The sequence below is a fragment of the Salvelinus namaycush genome, unplaced genomic scaffold (genome assembly GCF_016432855.1).
Source record: "Salvelinus namaycush isolate Seneca unplaced genomic scaffold, SaNama_1.0 Scaffold10, whole genome shotgun sequence".
Classification (NCBI taxonomy): Eukaryota; Metazoa; Chordata; class Actinopteri; order Salmoniformes; family Salmonidae; genus Salvelinus; species Salvelinus namaycush.
In genome coordinates this window covers 962,341-975,986 of record NW_024057675.1, presented here as the reverse complement: position 1 = coordinate 975,986, position 13,646 = coordinate 962,341, and the positions used below count along the sequence as shown (strand labels likewise).

Sequence of the window (13,646 nt, the reverse complement as noted above, 5' to 3'; positions counted from 1 at the left end):
ACTCTGAGGAAGAGTTCCTTATCAGTAGGAAACACACCTTAGTCCCTCCCTTTAGTTTTACACTAAGCCCACATAACAAATGGCACACTATTCCCTATACAGTGCACTACAGAGCGCTATGGGCTAAAAACACAACAAACGTCAAAGGCTGCATTGTGAATGTGACTCAATAGCACCACCTACAGGACGATAGGGGAAACTGGCTGCGTTGTGAATGTGACTCAATAGCTCCACCTACAGGACGACAGGGGAACTTAATTTTTTCAAACTAAGTTTTCACAGGATGAAACGCATTAGTAGAATACTTTAGTGTTATTTATTAAAATCAGATCAATACTCAGATAATAAAGAGACAAATCAGTAAACTGTGTTTACCAGAGAATGTGTTCATTAGTACTGTAGTATAGTGTACACTCTGTTTTGCATCCCAAATGGCACTCTAGTCCCTATATAGTGCACTACTTTTAGCCAGAACCCTATGGGCCCTGGTCAAATGTAATGCACTAAATTGGGTGTCATTCAGGACTCAGAATACAATTTTTTGTCAAACATCACATTCTCTGACACTTTAAAAACTCATAGAGTAAACAACTGACGTTCTGCAAAAGGGAGAAATAGTGTAGGTCCTGAATGGTACCCTACTCCCTTTATAGTGCAGTCCATTTGACCAGAGCAAATAGTGAATGGTGTCTCATTTGACCAGAGCCCACAGTGAATGGTGTCTCATTTGACCAGAGCCCATAGTGAATGGTGTCCCATTTGACCAGAGCCCATAGTGAATGGTGTCCCATTTGACCAGAGCCCATAGTGAATGGTGTCCCATTTGACCAGAGCCCATAGTGAATGGTGTCCCATTTGACCAGAGCCCATAGTGAATGGTGTCCCATTTGACCAGAGCCCACAGTGAATGGTGTCTCATTTGACCAGAGCCCATAGTGAATGGTGTCTCATTTGACCAGAGCCCACAGTGAATGGTGTCTCATTTGACCAGAGCCCACAGTGAATGGTGTCCCATTTGACCAGAGCCCATAGTGACATCATGAAGCAGTAAAACCTCCCATCATGATCACAGTTCAGACACACAATGGCACGTTTCCAGTACTCTTATTTTGTAGTCCGCTTAGAGAGGACTTTTATTTTGAAGCCACCACCACCCCCGTGTCTTCACTAGGAGATGATTGGACAGTGTCTCTCATGTGACACTCTTGGTGCCTCTTCAGCTGCCCTGACGCCGTGAACCCTTTCCCACACGCGCTACACAGGAACGGCCGCTCCCCTGTGTGTGTCCTCATGTGTAGCTTCAGACTCCCCGGTGTGGTGAACCCCTTATCACAGACAGTACAAGAGTACGGCCTCTCTTTAGTGTGTGTGATCTGATGCACTTTCAGGTTGCCAGATTGGGCGAAACTGGTCCCACATATGGCGCAGATGAATGGTTTCTCTCCGGTGTGTGTCCGCTGGTGGCTCTTCAGGTCTCCAGCACGCAAGAAGGTTCGGCCACAGAAGGAACAGCAGAATGGTTTCTCTCCGGTGTGGGTTCTCTGGTGGGTCCGCAGGTTCCCCAGCTCCGTGAAGCTCTTAGATTGGAGACAGATAAACAAAAAAGACACAAAAACAAAAATGAAGGAGGGGAAGCATAGAAATATCGCACATATAATGGATCTACCGCTTATATGACTTGCTTTCAAAGAGAATGGCAAATCTATAACTCGCATTTCTATCTGAAAACTGTTGGTCCCTACACAAAGCTACATAATGTAACTTTAATTGACACGCACCTTGCCACACTGGCAAATGTGGTAGGTCTTCTGCCCCGTGTGGAGCAGCTTGTGTTTCTTCAGGTCGTGGGCTCGGGAGAACCGTTTCCTGCACTCTGAGCATTGGTGTGGTTTCTCCTTGGTGTGTGTCTGCAGATGGGTCTTCAGGTTGCCGCGGATGGCGAACCCTTTACCGCATACGGAGCAGTGGTGGAGGTTCTCCCCTTTGTGGATCATCTGGTGGCACTTGAGTGACTTGTATCAAATCAAAATTTATTTAGATCATTACTTACAACAAAATGCAGTGCAAAGTGCTTCCCATACATAAATCAATAAACCGTGAGAAAGATAAAACAAAACAGCAGACGAGGAGTAAATAGATAAATTAATACAGTAAAACAACAACGAACCTTGAAGTAGGAGAAGCTTTTCCCACAGTCATTGCAGTGGTACGGTTTCTCCTCCCGGTGAGTCTGCTGGTGGTCTTTATAGTGGGCCAGCCGAGAGAAGCTTTTCTGACACTGGGAGCACTGGTACGGTTTCTCCCCTGTGAATAGAATAACTTCATTTTTTTATAAAGTTTATATTGATTTAAACTGGTGTTGAGAACAACACTGCAGAAGCGGGCGGCAGCGGAGTGAGGAGACGAAGAAACAGATAGGGGAGTTTCTCTCTGCGCTTAGTAATAATCAACTTCATGTAAAAAAAAAAAATTGCAATAAAATAAGCTAATGCAACTGAAGGCATGTATCAAATACTTGCTTATACTGAAACTCCCAATGTCATATCCAACCATTATACTAATTTAAAGCAATAGTCGTGTGGTCACCAAAATGATAATTTCAGCACCGCCTTGATTGGGACAGCGCCACCACATTGCTTTAAGAAAAGTGTGGGTGACTCGTCTTGATAAATCAATTAACTAAATGGCAGATTTTTTTTTTTTTTTTTTATTCGCTGAATCTCCGTTTGGATATTGGATAACAATTAGGCCGGGGAAATGTTAGAGAAGCGAGTGCTCATGATCATCTTGATTCTAGTTTGCGCATATATTAAGTCATCAGAACATTTTGCCAGCGTGTTATGTAGCTTAACAAGTGGATTCTGCTCTTCTCTGGCGTAGCAGCCTGTCCTCCTCCCAACCAAAAGCCTGTGTCTTGTCTGATAATCAGTCAATGAGATTTTATTCAACTTAAATCGCTGTCTGTACAGTGACATCAGAAAGTATTCACACCCCTTGACTTTTTCCAAAATTTTGTTACAGCTTGAATTTAAAAAAACAGATTCAATTGAGATTTTGTGTCACTGGTCAACACACAATAACACATAATGTCAAAGTGGAATTATGTTTTTAGACATGACAAATTAATACAAAATGAAAAACTGAAATGTCTTGAGTCAATAAGAATTCAAACCCTTTGTTATGGTAATCCTAAATAAGTTCAGGAGTAACAACGTGCTTATTAACAAGTCACATGGACTCTCAATCTGTGTGCACTAATAGTGTTTCAAATGATTTTTGAGCGACTACCTCATCTCTGTATCCCACACATACAGATAATTGTAAGGTCCTTCAGTTGAGCAGTGAATTTCAAAACACAGATTCAACCACAAAGACCAGGGAGGTTTTCCATTGGCTTGCATAGAAGGGCACCTATTGGTAGTTGGGTAAATATTAAAAAGCAGACATTGAATATCCCTTTGAGCCTGGTGAAGTAATTAATTACACTTTAGATCGTGTATCAATACACCCAGTCAGTGCAAAGATACAGGCGTCCTTCCTAACTCAGTTGCCGAAGAGGAAGGAAACCACTCAGGGATTTCAACACGAGGCCAATGGTGACTTTAAAACAGTTCCAGAGTTTAAATGCTGTGAAAGGAGAAAACTGAGAAATTACAGAGTGAAAAGAAGAAAGCCTGTAATGAATAAATATATTCTAAAAACATGCGTCCTGTTGGCAATAAGGCACTAAAGTAAAACTGAAACGAACTTTATGTCCTGAATACAAAGCGGCAAATTCAACACATCACTGAGTACCACTCTCCATATTTTAAAGTATTGTGGTGGCTGTATCATGTTATGTGTATGCTTGTTATCGGCAAGGACTGGGGAGTTTTTTTAGGATAAAAAGAAAAGGAATAGAGCTAAGCACAGGCAAAATCCCAGAGGGAAACCTGGTTCATTTTGCTTTCCAACAGACACTGGGAGACGAATTCACCTTTCAGCAGGACAATAACCTAAAAACACAGTTAAAGTTTTGACTTAAATTGTCTTGAAAACGTGAAAATGGCTGTCTAGCAATGATCAACAAACTTGACAGAGCTTGAAGAATTAAAAAAATAATAAATGTGCAAATATTGTACAATCCAGGTGTGCTCTTAGAGGTTTACCCAGAAAAACTCGCAGCTGTAATCGCTACCAAAGGTGATGCTAACATGTATTGACTCAGGAGTGTGAATACTTATGTAAATGAGATATTTCTGCAATTCATTTTCAATACATTTGCAAAAACATGTTTTCACTTTGTCATTATGGGAAGATGGATTAAATTGGTTAATTTCTCACCCATTTAGACTGGTTTATATGTATAATCTATCCACCATGGAGCTGTGAGAGTACGTCCTGTTTTATCTGTCTTAACGTAACTTCAATACAATCAATAATTCATTCATGTCATTGCACAGCAATCAAGCATTTTATTTTCAAATTAAATAACAAAAGGGAGCCTTGAATAATTAAACAAATAAATAACTAGATTTTTCTGCCAAACATCTATTTGAATAAAAGCCCCGTGTTTGGAACGCATGTTTGATTAGTAAACAATTGGATCAGTTATGGGTCGACTTTGGATAGTTTACAAGGTCCAGCGAGGCACATTAGCAGGGCAGTCACAGGGTGTATTTGGGTAGGATGTATCGGCGTTAACAGATACCACTGGAATAAGGGCTTCTCCTGATACTGAGATGCTCTGCCTGTCGCGGTCTCGCGGATCATCATTCTCCCGAGGGCACTCAAGCCCTATTCCTATCGCGATTTGAAACATTTCAAATCATCCCGAAAAAATAAATAAAGTTTCATCATGGCCACAAATTTCTCTGGCCCAGCCAATACTGGAATCCTGGCAGCTGCTGCGACAGAGAGAGAAACGTAGTGGGCTGAATAGGTGGGCAGACTTCCATAGTTTTTTTCCCACCCCCTTAACACAGCACGGCAAGCCTGAAACCGTCAGGTTCGGGCTGAGAATGAGAACTCTACACAGAACACATGCCAATGATATGGAAGACATATATACAAGATGAACATAAATACATTTTCAGTTAAAAGCCGGTACAAAACGTTTAGTGTCTTTCTGAGAGATATAAACCTGAGAGGTAAAACGGCATATATTAAATATATAATTGACCTGTGTGGATGCGCTGGTGGATCTTGAGGTTACCCTGCGCAGTGAAACCTTTCCCACACTCTGAACACTGGAACGGCTTCTCTCCTGATAAATAGACAGACAGAACGTTTCAATGTCACAAATAACAGATTTAAAAACCACATTGAGGCCCACTCAAAAGAGAGTTTAGAGACACTGATAACTTTTGTAGGCAATTATAATATCAATATCTGTTATAATACATTACATCATATCATTAACATCATGTATTTTTATTTTATTTAACTAGGCAAGTCAGTTAAGAACAAATTCTTATTTACAATGACGGCCTACCGAGGTTAAGGGTTAACTGCCTTGTTCAGAGGCAGAACGACAGATTTTTACCTTGTCAGCTCGGGGGATTCGATCCAGCAACAAATTTCGGTTACTGGCCCAACGCTCTAACCACTAGGCTACCTGCCTCCCCCCTCATCATCAACAACAGCATCCCATGACATCATCCTCTATACACCTGGAAGGAGCACTACACCTGTGTGGGTCATCTGGTGTTTCTTCAGCCCTCCCACACTGGTGAAAGTCTTCCCACACTGGTGACAGACGTGGCCCACCCTCTCTCCTAGGGATGAGTTAGAGGTACTGAGTCGATCAATAGCATTCATTTATCGATTCCAACATTATGTCATCTAAAATAATACATTTAAGTGGTATTTCCCATCCATATATTGATTCCAACATTATGTAATCTAAAATAATACATTTAAGTGGTATTTCCCATCCATATATTGATTCCAACATTATGTAATCTAAAATAATACATTTAAGTGGTATTTCCCATCCATATATTGATTCCAACATTATGTAATCTAAAATAATACATTTAAGTGGTATTTCCCATCCATATATCGATTCCAACATTATGTAATCTAAAATAATACATTTAAGTGGTATTTCCCATCCATTTATCGATTCCAACATTATGTAATCTAAAATAATACATTTAAGTGGTATTTCCCATCCATATATCGATTCCAACATTATGTAATCTAAAATAATACATTTAAGTGGTATTTCCCATTGCTAGACATATTTTTTATTCAGCCCCCCAATAGATAGGTAAGCATGTACCACACATCTCTTACTATAATAATAATACATACAACTTTTAAAATGTGACTGACCCTCTCTCTTTTGTGGATACGGATTTATTTAGCATTTACATGAGCAGACCTCTACACTTCACAGCACTTCTACTCAGAGAAGTAGTCGACGTCACTAAAAATGGTCCCAAATCCATCAGAAGCATACTGCATGGTCTGGTGGATGTTGAGTTGTGATGTTATGGCAGGCATGGTCTGGTGGATGTTGAGTTGTGATGTTATGGCAGGCATGGTCAGGTGGATGTTGAGTTGTGATAATTGGCAGGCATGGTCTGGTGGATGTTGAGTTGATGTTATGGCAGGCATGGTCTGGTGGATGTTGAGTTGTGATAATTGGCAGGCATGGTCTGGTGGATGTTGAGTTGTGATGTTATGGCAGACATTGTCTGGTGGATGTTGAGTTGTGATGTTATGGCAGGCATGGTCTGGTGGATGTTGAGTTGTGAAAATTGGCAGGCATGGTCTGGTGGATGTTGAGTTGTGATGTTATGTTATGGCAGGCATACAGAAGTAGCTCATCCAAGTTGTCCTGAAGGTGGCGCTGTGGTGCAATAAGGCTTGAGCACCACCATGGCTGCTTGCAGCTATATTCTATCTTGTAATAGTCTATGCCAAATACTGAAATGTAATAATAATCATTGTTCACAATAACCTGTGTGGATGGTGAGGTGTCTCTTCATGTCGTCTGAGCGTGAGAAACATTTCCCGCAGACGGAGCACTGATGCCGTTTCTCGCCGCTGTGGGTCTGCGTGTGCCTCTTCAGGCTCCCCACGGTGAGGAAGGTCTTGCCACACTGGGAGCAGGGGTGTGGCTTCTCCACTGCACTCTGAGCGTTCGAACTCTGTTCATTCTCCCCATCTAAACTGTCTGTGTCCGAGTTGGCGCCCCCTCCTGTTTCCGTGACAACACTACAGGTTAAATACCGTAGGAGGCCGTGTGTATCTCTTAAGATCAATGTTCTCTTACACTATAAACTATCAAAGTGGATACAACCAAAGCTTTTATCATCCCCATGAATGGTTATTGTGGTCTGTGATTACCTGAGTTGGTCTCATCCCCGCCACCTCCCTCCTCCTCTGCATCTCTTTTAACAATAGCAAGCCCTGTTAAAATACAGATGTTAAAAGCCCTGTTGAAAGCCCTGTTAAAATAATCTCCCACCCCATTCTAGCTAGCTACTGTCCTGCTACTACCCAGAGGACTCTCTCCCCACCCCATTCTAGCTAGCTACTGTCCTGCTCACCTGACTTCACTGCTTCTCCTTCCTCCTCATCCATGTCCACTTTCACAACGTTATGCCCTGGTGGAGAACACAAGATACAGTACTGAAAACAGACAGTAGTGATGAATAGACTAGCCTGACTGACAACAGACAGTAGTGATGAATAGACTAGCCTGACTGACAACAGACAGTAGTGATGAATAGACTAGCCTGACTGAAAACAGACAGTAGTGATGAATAGACTAGCCTGACTGAAAACAGACAGTAGTGATGAATAGACTAGCCTGACTGAAAACAGACAGTAGTGATGAATAGACTAGCCTGACTGAAAACAGACAGTAGTGATGAATAGACTAGCCTGACTGAAAACAGACAGTAGTGATGAATAGACTAGCCTGACTGAAAACAGACAGCAGTGATGAATAGACTAGCCTGACTGAAAACAGACAGCAGTGATGAATAGACTAGCCTGCCTGAAAACAGACAGTAGTGATGAATAGACTAGCCTGACTGAACACAGACAGCAACTGAAAACAGACAGTAACTGAAAACAGACAGTAACTGAAAACAGACAGTAGTGATGAATAGACTAGCCTGACTGAAAACAGACAGTAACTGAAAACAGACAGTAGTGATGAATAGACTAGCCTGACTGAAAACAGACAGTAACTGAAAACAGACAGTAGTGATGAATAGACTAGCCTGACTGAAAACAGACAGTAGTGATGAATAGACTAGCCTGACTGAAAACAGACAGCAACTGAAAACAGACAGCAACTGAAAACAGACAGTAACTGAAAACAGACAGCAACTGAAAACAGACAGCAACTGAAAACAGACAGCAACTGAAAACAGACAGCAACTGAAAACAGACAGTAGTGATGAATAGACTAGCCTGACTGAAAACAGACAGCAACTGAAAACAGACAGTAGTGATGAATAGACTAGCCTGACTGAAAACAGACAGTAGTGATGAATAGACTAGCCTGACTGAAAACAGACAGTAACTGAAAACAGACAGTAGTGATGAATAGACTAGTCTGACTGAAAACAGACAGTAGTGATGAATAGACTAGCCTGACTGAAAACAGACAGTAGTGATGAATAGACTAGCCTGACTGACAACAGACAGTAGTGATGAATAGACTAGCCTGACTGACAACAGACAGTAGTGATGAATAGACTAGTCTGACTGAAAACAGACAGTAGTGATGAATAGACTAGCCTGACTGAAAACAGACAGTAGTGATGAATAGACTAGCCTGACTGACAACAGACAGTAGTGATGAATAGACTAGTCTGACTGAACACAGACAGTAGTGATGAATAGACTAGCCTGACTGAAAACAGACAGTAGTGATGAATAGGCTAGCCTGACTGACAACAGACAGTACTGATGAATAGACTAGCCTGACTGACAACAGACAGTACTGATGAATAGACTAGCCTGACTGACAACAGACAGTAGTGATGAATAGACTAGCCTGCCTGACAACAGACAGTAGTGATGAATAGACTAGCCTGCCTGACAACAGACAGTAGTGATGAATAGACTGGCCTGACTGAAAACAGACAGTAGTGATGAATAGACTGGCCTGACTGCCAACAGACAGTAGTGATGAATAGACTAGCCTGACTGCCAACAGACAGTAGTGATGAATAGACTAGCCTGACTGACAACAGACAGTAATGATGAATAGACTAGCCTGACTGACAACAGACAGTAGTGATGAATAGACTAGCCTGACAACAGACAGTAATGATGAATAGACTAGCCTGACTGACAACATACAGTAGTGATGAATAGACTAGCCTGACTGACAACAGACAGTAGTGATGAATAGACTAGCCTGACTGACAACAGACAGTAGTGATGAATAGACTAGCCTGACTGACAACAGACAGTAGTGATGAATAGACTAGCCTGACTGACAACAGACAGTAGTGATGAATAGACTAGCCTGACTGACAACAGACAGTAGTGATGAATAGACTAGCCTGACTGACAACAGACAGTAGTGATGAATAGACTAGCCTGACTGAAACCAGACAGCAGTGATGAATAGACTAGCCTGACTGACAACAGACAGTAGTGATGAATAGACTAGCCTGACTGACAACAGACAGTAGTGATGAATAGACTAGCCTGACTGACAACAGACAGTAGTGATGAATAGACTAGCCTGACAACAGACAGTAATGATGAATAGACTAGCCTGACTGACAACAGACAGTAGTGATGAATAGACTAGCCTGACAACAGACAGTAATGATGAATAGACTAGCCTGACTGACAACAGACAGTAGTGATGAATAGACTAGCCTGACTGACAACAGACAGTAGTGATGAATAGACTAGTCTGACTGACAACAGACAGTAGTGATGAATAGACTAGCCTGACTGACAACAGACAGTAATGATGAATAGACTAGCCTGACTGACAACAGACAGTAGTGATGAATAGACTAGCCTGACTGACAACAGACAGTAGTGATGAATAGACTAGCCTGACTGAAAACAGACAGTAGTGATGAATAGACTAGCCTGACTGACAACAGACAGTAGTGATGAATAGACTAGCCTGACTGAACACAGACAGTAGTGATGAATAGACTAGCCTGACTGACAACAGACAGTAGTGATGAATAGACTAGCCTGCCTGACAACAGACAGTAGTGATGAATAGACTAGCCTGACAACAGACAGTAATGATGAATAGACTAGCCTGACTGACAACAGACAGTAGTGATGAATAGACTAGCCTGACTGACAACAGACAGTAGTGATGAATAGACTAGTCTGACTGACAACAGACAGTAGTGATGAATAGACTAGCCTGACTGACAACAGACAGTAATGATGAATAGACTAGCCTGACTGACAACAGACAGTAGTGATGAATAGACTAGCCTGACTGACAACAGACAGTAGTGATGAATAGACTAGCCTGACTGAAAACAGACAGTAGTGATGAATAGACTAGCCTGACTGACAACAGACAGTAATGATGAATAGACTAGCCTGACTGAACACAGACAGTAGTGATGAATAGACTAGCCTGACTGACAACAGACAGTAGTGATGAATAGACTAGCCTGCCTGACAACAGACAGTAGTGATGAATAGACTAGCCTGACAACAGACAGTAATGATGAATAGACTAGCCTGACTGACAACAGACAGTAGTGATGAATAGACTAGCCTGACTGACAACAGACAGTAGTGATGAATAGACTAGTCTGACTGACAACAGACAGTAGTGATGAATAGGCTAGCCTGACTGAAAACAGACAGTAGTGATGAATAGACTAGCCTGACTGACAACAGACAGTAGTGATGAATAGACTAGCCTGACTGACAACAGACAGTAGTGATGAATAGACTAGCCTGACTGACAACAGACAGTAGTGATGAATAGGCTAGCCTGACTGACAACAGACAGTAGTGATGAATAGACTAGCCTGACTGACAACAGACAGTAGTGATGAATAGACTAGCCTGACTGACAACAGACAGTAATGATGAATAGACTAGCCTGACTGAAAACAGACAGTAGTGATGAATAGACTAGCCTGACTGACAACAGACAGTAGTGATGAATAGACTAGCCTGACTGACAACAGACAGTAGTGATGAATAGACTAGCCTGACTGAAAACAGACAGTAGTGATGAATAGACTAGCCTGACTGACAACAGACAGTAATGATGAATAGACTAGCCTGACTGAACACAGACAGTAGTGATGAATAGACTAGCCTGACTGACAACAGACAGTAGTGATGAATAGACTAGCCTGCCTGACAACAGACAGTAGTGATGAATAGACTAGCCTGACAACAGACAGTAATGATGAATAGACTAGCCTGACTGACAACAGATAGTAGTGATGAATAGACTAGCCTGACTGACAACAGACAGTAGTGATGAATAGACTAGTCTGACTGACAACAGACAGTAGTGATGAATAGGCTAGCCTGACTGAAAACAGACAGTAGTGATGAATAGACTAGCCTGACTGACAACAGACAGTAGTGATGAATAGACTAGCCTGACTGAAAACAGACAGTAGTGATGAATAGACTAGCCTGCCTGACAACAGACAGTAGTGATGAATAGACTAGCCTGACAACAGACAGTAATGATGAATAGACTAGCCTGACTGACAACAGATAGTAGTGATGAATAGACTAGCCTGACTGACAACAGACAGTAGTGATGAATAGACTAGTCTGACTGACAACAGACAGTAGTGATGAATAGGCTAGCCTGACTGAAAACAGACAGTAGTGATGAATAGACTAGCCTGACTGACAACAGACAGTAGTGATGAATAGACTAGTCTGACTGACAACAGACAGTAGTGATGAATAGACTAGCCTGACTGACAACAGACAGTAGTGATGAATAGACTAGCCTGACTGACAACAGACAGTAGTGATGAATAGACTAGCCTGACTGACAACAGACAGTAGTGATGAATAGACTAGCCTGACTGACAACAGACAGTAGTGATGAATAGACTAGCCTGACTGACAACAGACAGTAGTGATGAATAGACTAGCCTGACTGACAACAGACAGTAGTGATGAATAGGCTAGCCTGACTGAAAACAGACAGTAGTGATGAACAGACAGTAGTGATGAATAGGCTAGCCTGACTGAAAACAGACAGTAGTGATGAATAGACTAGCCTGACTGACAACAGACAGTAGTGATGAATAGACTAGCCTGACTGAAAACAGACAGTAGTGATGAATAGACTAGCCTGACTGAAAACAGACAGTAGTGATGAATAGACTAGCCCAGGCCGGGGAAATTCCAGTCCTCTGGTGCCTGATTGGTGTCCCACTTTTCCCCCATCCCTAGCAAACACACCTGATTTAAACTAATTGCATTTTTAACTGAAGATCATGATTAGATGATTATTGGAGTCAGGTGTGTTAGCTGGGGCTGGGACAAAACTGTGACACCAAAAACTGGAGGACTGGAGTTGCCCAGGCTAGCCTGACTGAAAACAGACAGTAGTGATGATAAAAGACCATCAGCACTATGAATAAACTAGCCTGACTGCCAGTCTGTTTCTGCGCTCTTGTCAAATCACACTCCATAAGGAGTTGGCAAGATAAGGGAAACAGACTGGCAGTCAGGCTATGAATAGGCTACACAGCACAGTAGAGTTTATTGTAGCCCAATATTGACTGACTCAACACCTGAACTTACCAGAGTCTACATCATCGCTATCCTCTTCATCAGCCTCCTCCTCGTCATTACCGTCATCATCTTTGACAGCCACACTGAGTTCCAGTGTTTGACTGCAGTCCTCCAGCTTCCCTGACGCTATCTCTGGACCTCGCAGGGAGCTTCTCTGAGCCGGATCACTAGGATCCGGGGATTCCGGATCAGACATGGTGCCACAGTCTTAAATATGTAGAGGACATTGGAGATATGTGATCGATCGAGCTATTCAGAAAACATACGGACGTCTAGCTATCTAACATCGTTATTGTATAAGATATTAGTCTAAGTTTGCTAGTTCACTGCTTGCAGAACATAGGAGCAAAAACAACAACGGTCACTGGTCTAGTTAATGTTAGCTAGTTACTGAGACGGGAATAGCCTTCACATGTTGTAGATTATACATCGGCTGTGGCTACTGACTAGGAGAAGGACGTGAAAATGCCATAGACGCAACCTAGCTAGCTCGACTTGACGCTTCCCTGGCTGGTAGTCGTTCTACACAGCGGCTAGCATTCACTACCGACATTCACTACCGCCTGGTAGTAGCTTGAACACTGATATAGCATGTTGGGTACACATTTATAAAGATTACCTCGGATAGGTGTTCTTAAATTATTTGACATGGAGGAGGGTCGGGGAATCCAACTGTAAACTTCCGCCTGTATGAGGAAAAAGGTTTTTTCACGAGCATCACGTATGCGCAGTCATTACGCTTCTCACTCTGGATAGTTTTTATTATTATTTATTTGTATTTAACCTTTATTTAACTAGACAAGTCAGTTAAGAACAAATTATTATTTACAATGACGGACTACTAGTCGGTAGAGCAGTATACTATTCGGCGTACAGTAGTATTGGTGTAAAAAGGAGATACATTTAGCATATGC

General features: G+C 42.0%; 1 protein-coding gene across 1 annotated transcript; it reads right to left on the bottom strand.

Moving 5' to 3' along the window:
- Positions 1–938: 938 nt before the first annotated feature.
- Positions 939–13,404, bottom strand: LOC120035261 (zinc finger protein 436-like). Its single transcript, XM_038982056.1, has 10 exons — positions 13,352–13,404; positions 12,742–12,939; positions 7,542–7,598; positions 7,339–7,401; positions 6,950–7,189; positions 5,670–5,756; positions 5,162–5,245; positions 2,168–2,304; positions 1,779–2,012; positions 939–1,577 (listed from the first exon to the last, which is right to left on the bottom strand). Exons 1-10 carry the CDS (start codon positions 13,380–13,382, stop codon positions 1,134–1,136), a joined length of 1,575 nt encoding a protein of 524 aa, XP_038837984.1. The 5' UTR covers positions 13,383–13,404; the 3' UTR covers positions 939–1,133.
- Positions 13,405–13,646: the final 242 nt, after the last annotated feature.

What these genes read in the sequence shown, in the direction of transcription:
- LOC120035261 (XM_038982056.1), bottom strand. Translation starts at nt 13,382, where the DNA reads ATGTCAAATAATTTAAGAACACCTATCCGAG. An exon ending in TTTAAGAACACCTATCCGAG is followed by an intron (nt 12,940 to 13,351) that starts GTAATCTTTATA and finishes TACATATTTAAG; the next exon opens with ACTGTGGCACCATGTCTGAT. An exon ending in AAAGCTTCTCCTACTTCAAG is followed by an intron (nt 2,013 to 2,167) that starts GTTCGTTGTTGT and finishes ATTTGATACAAG; the next exon opens with TCACTCAAGTGCCACCAGAT.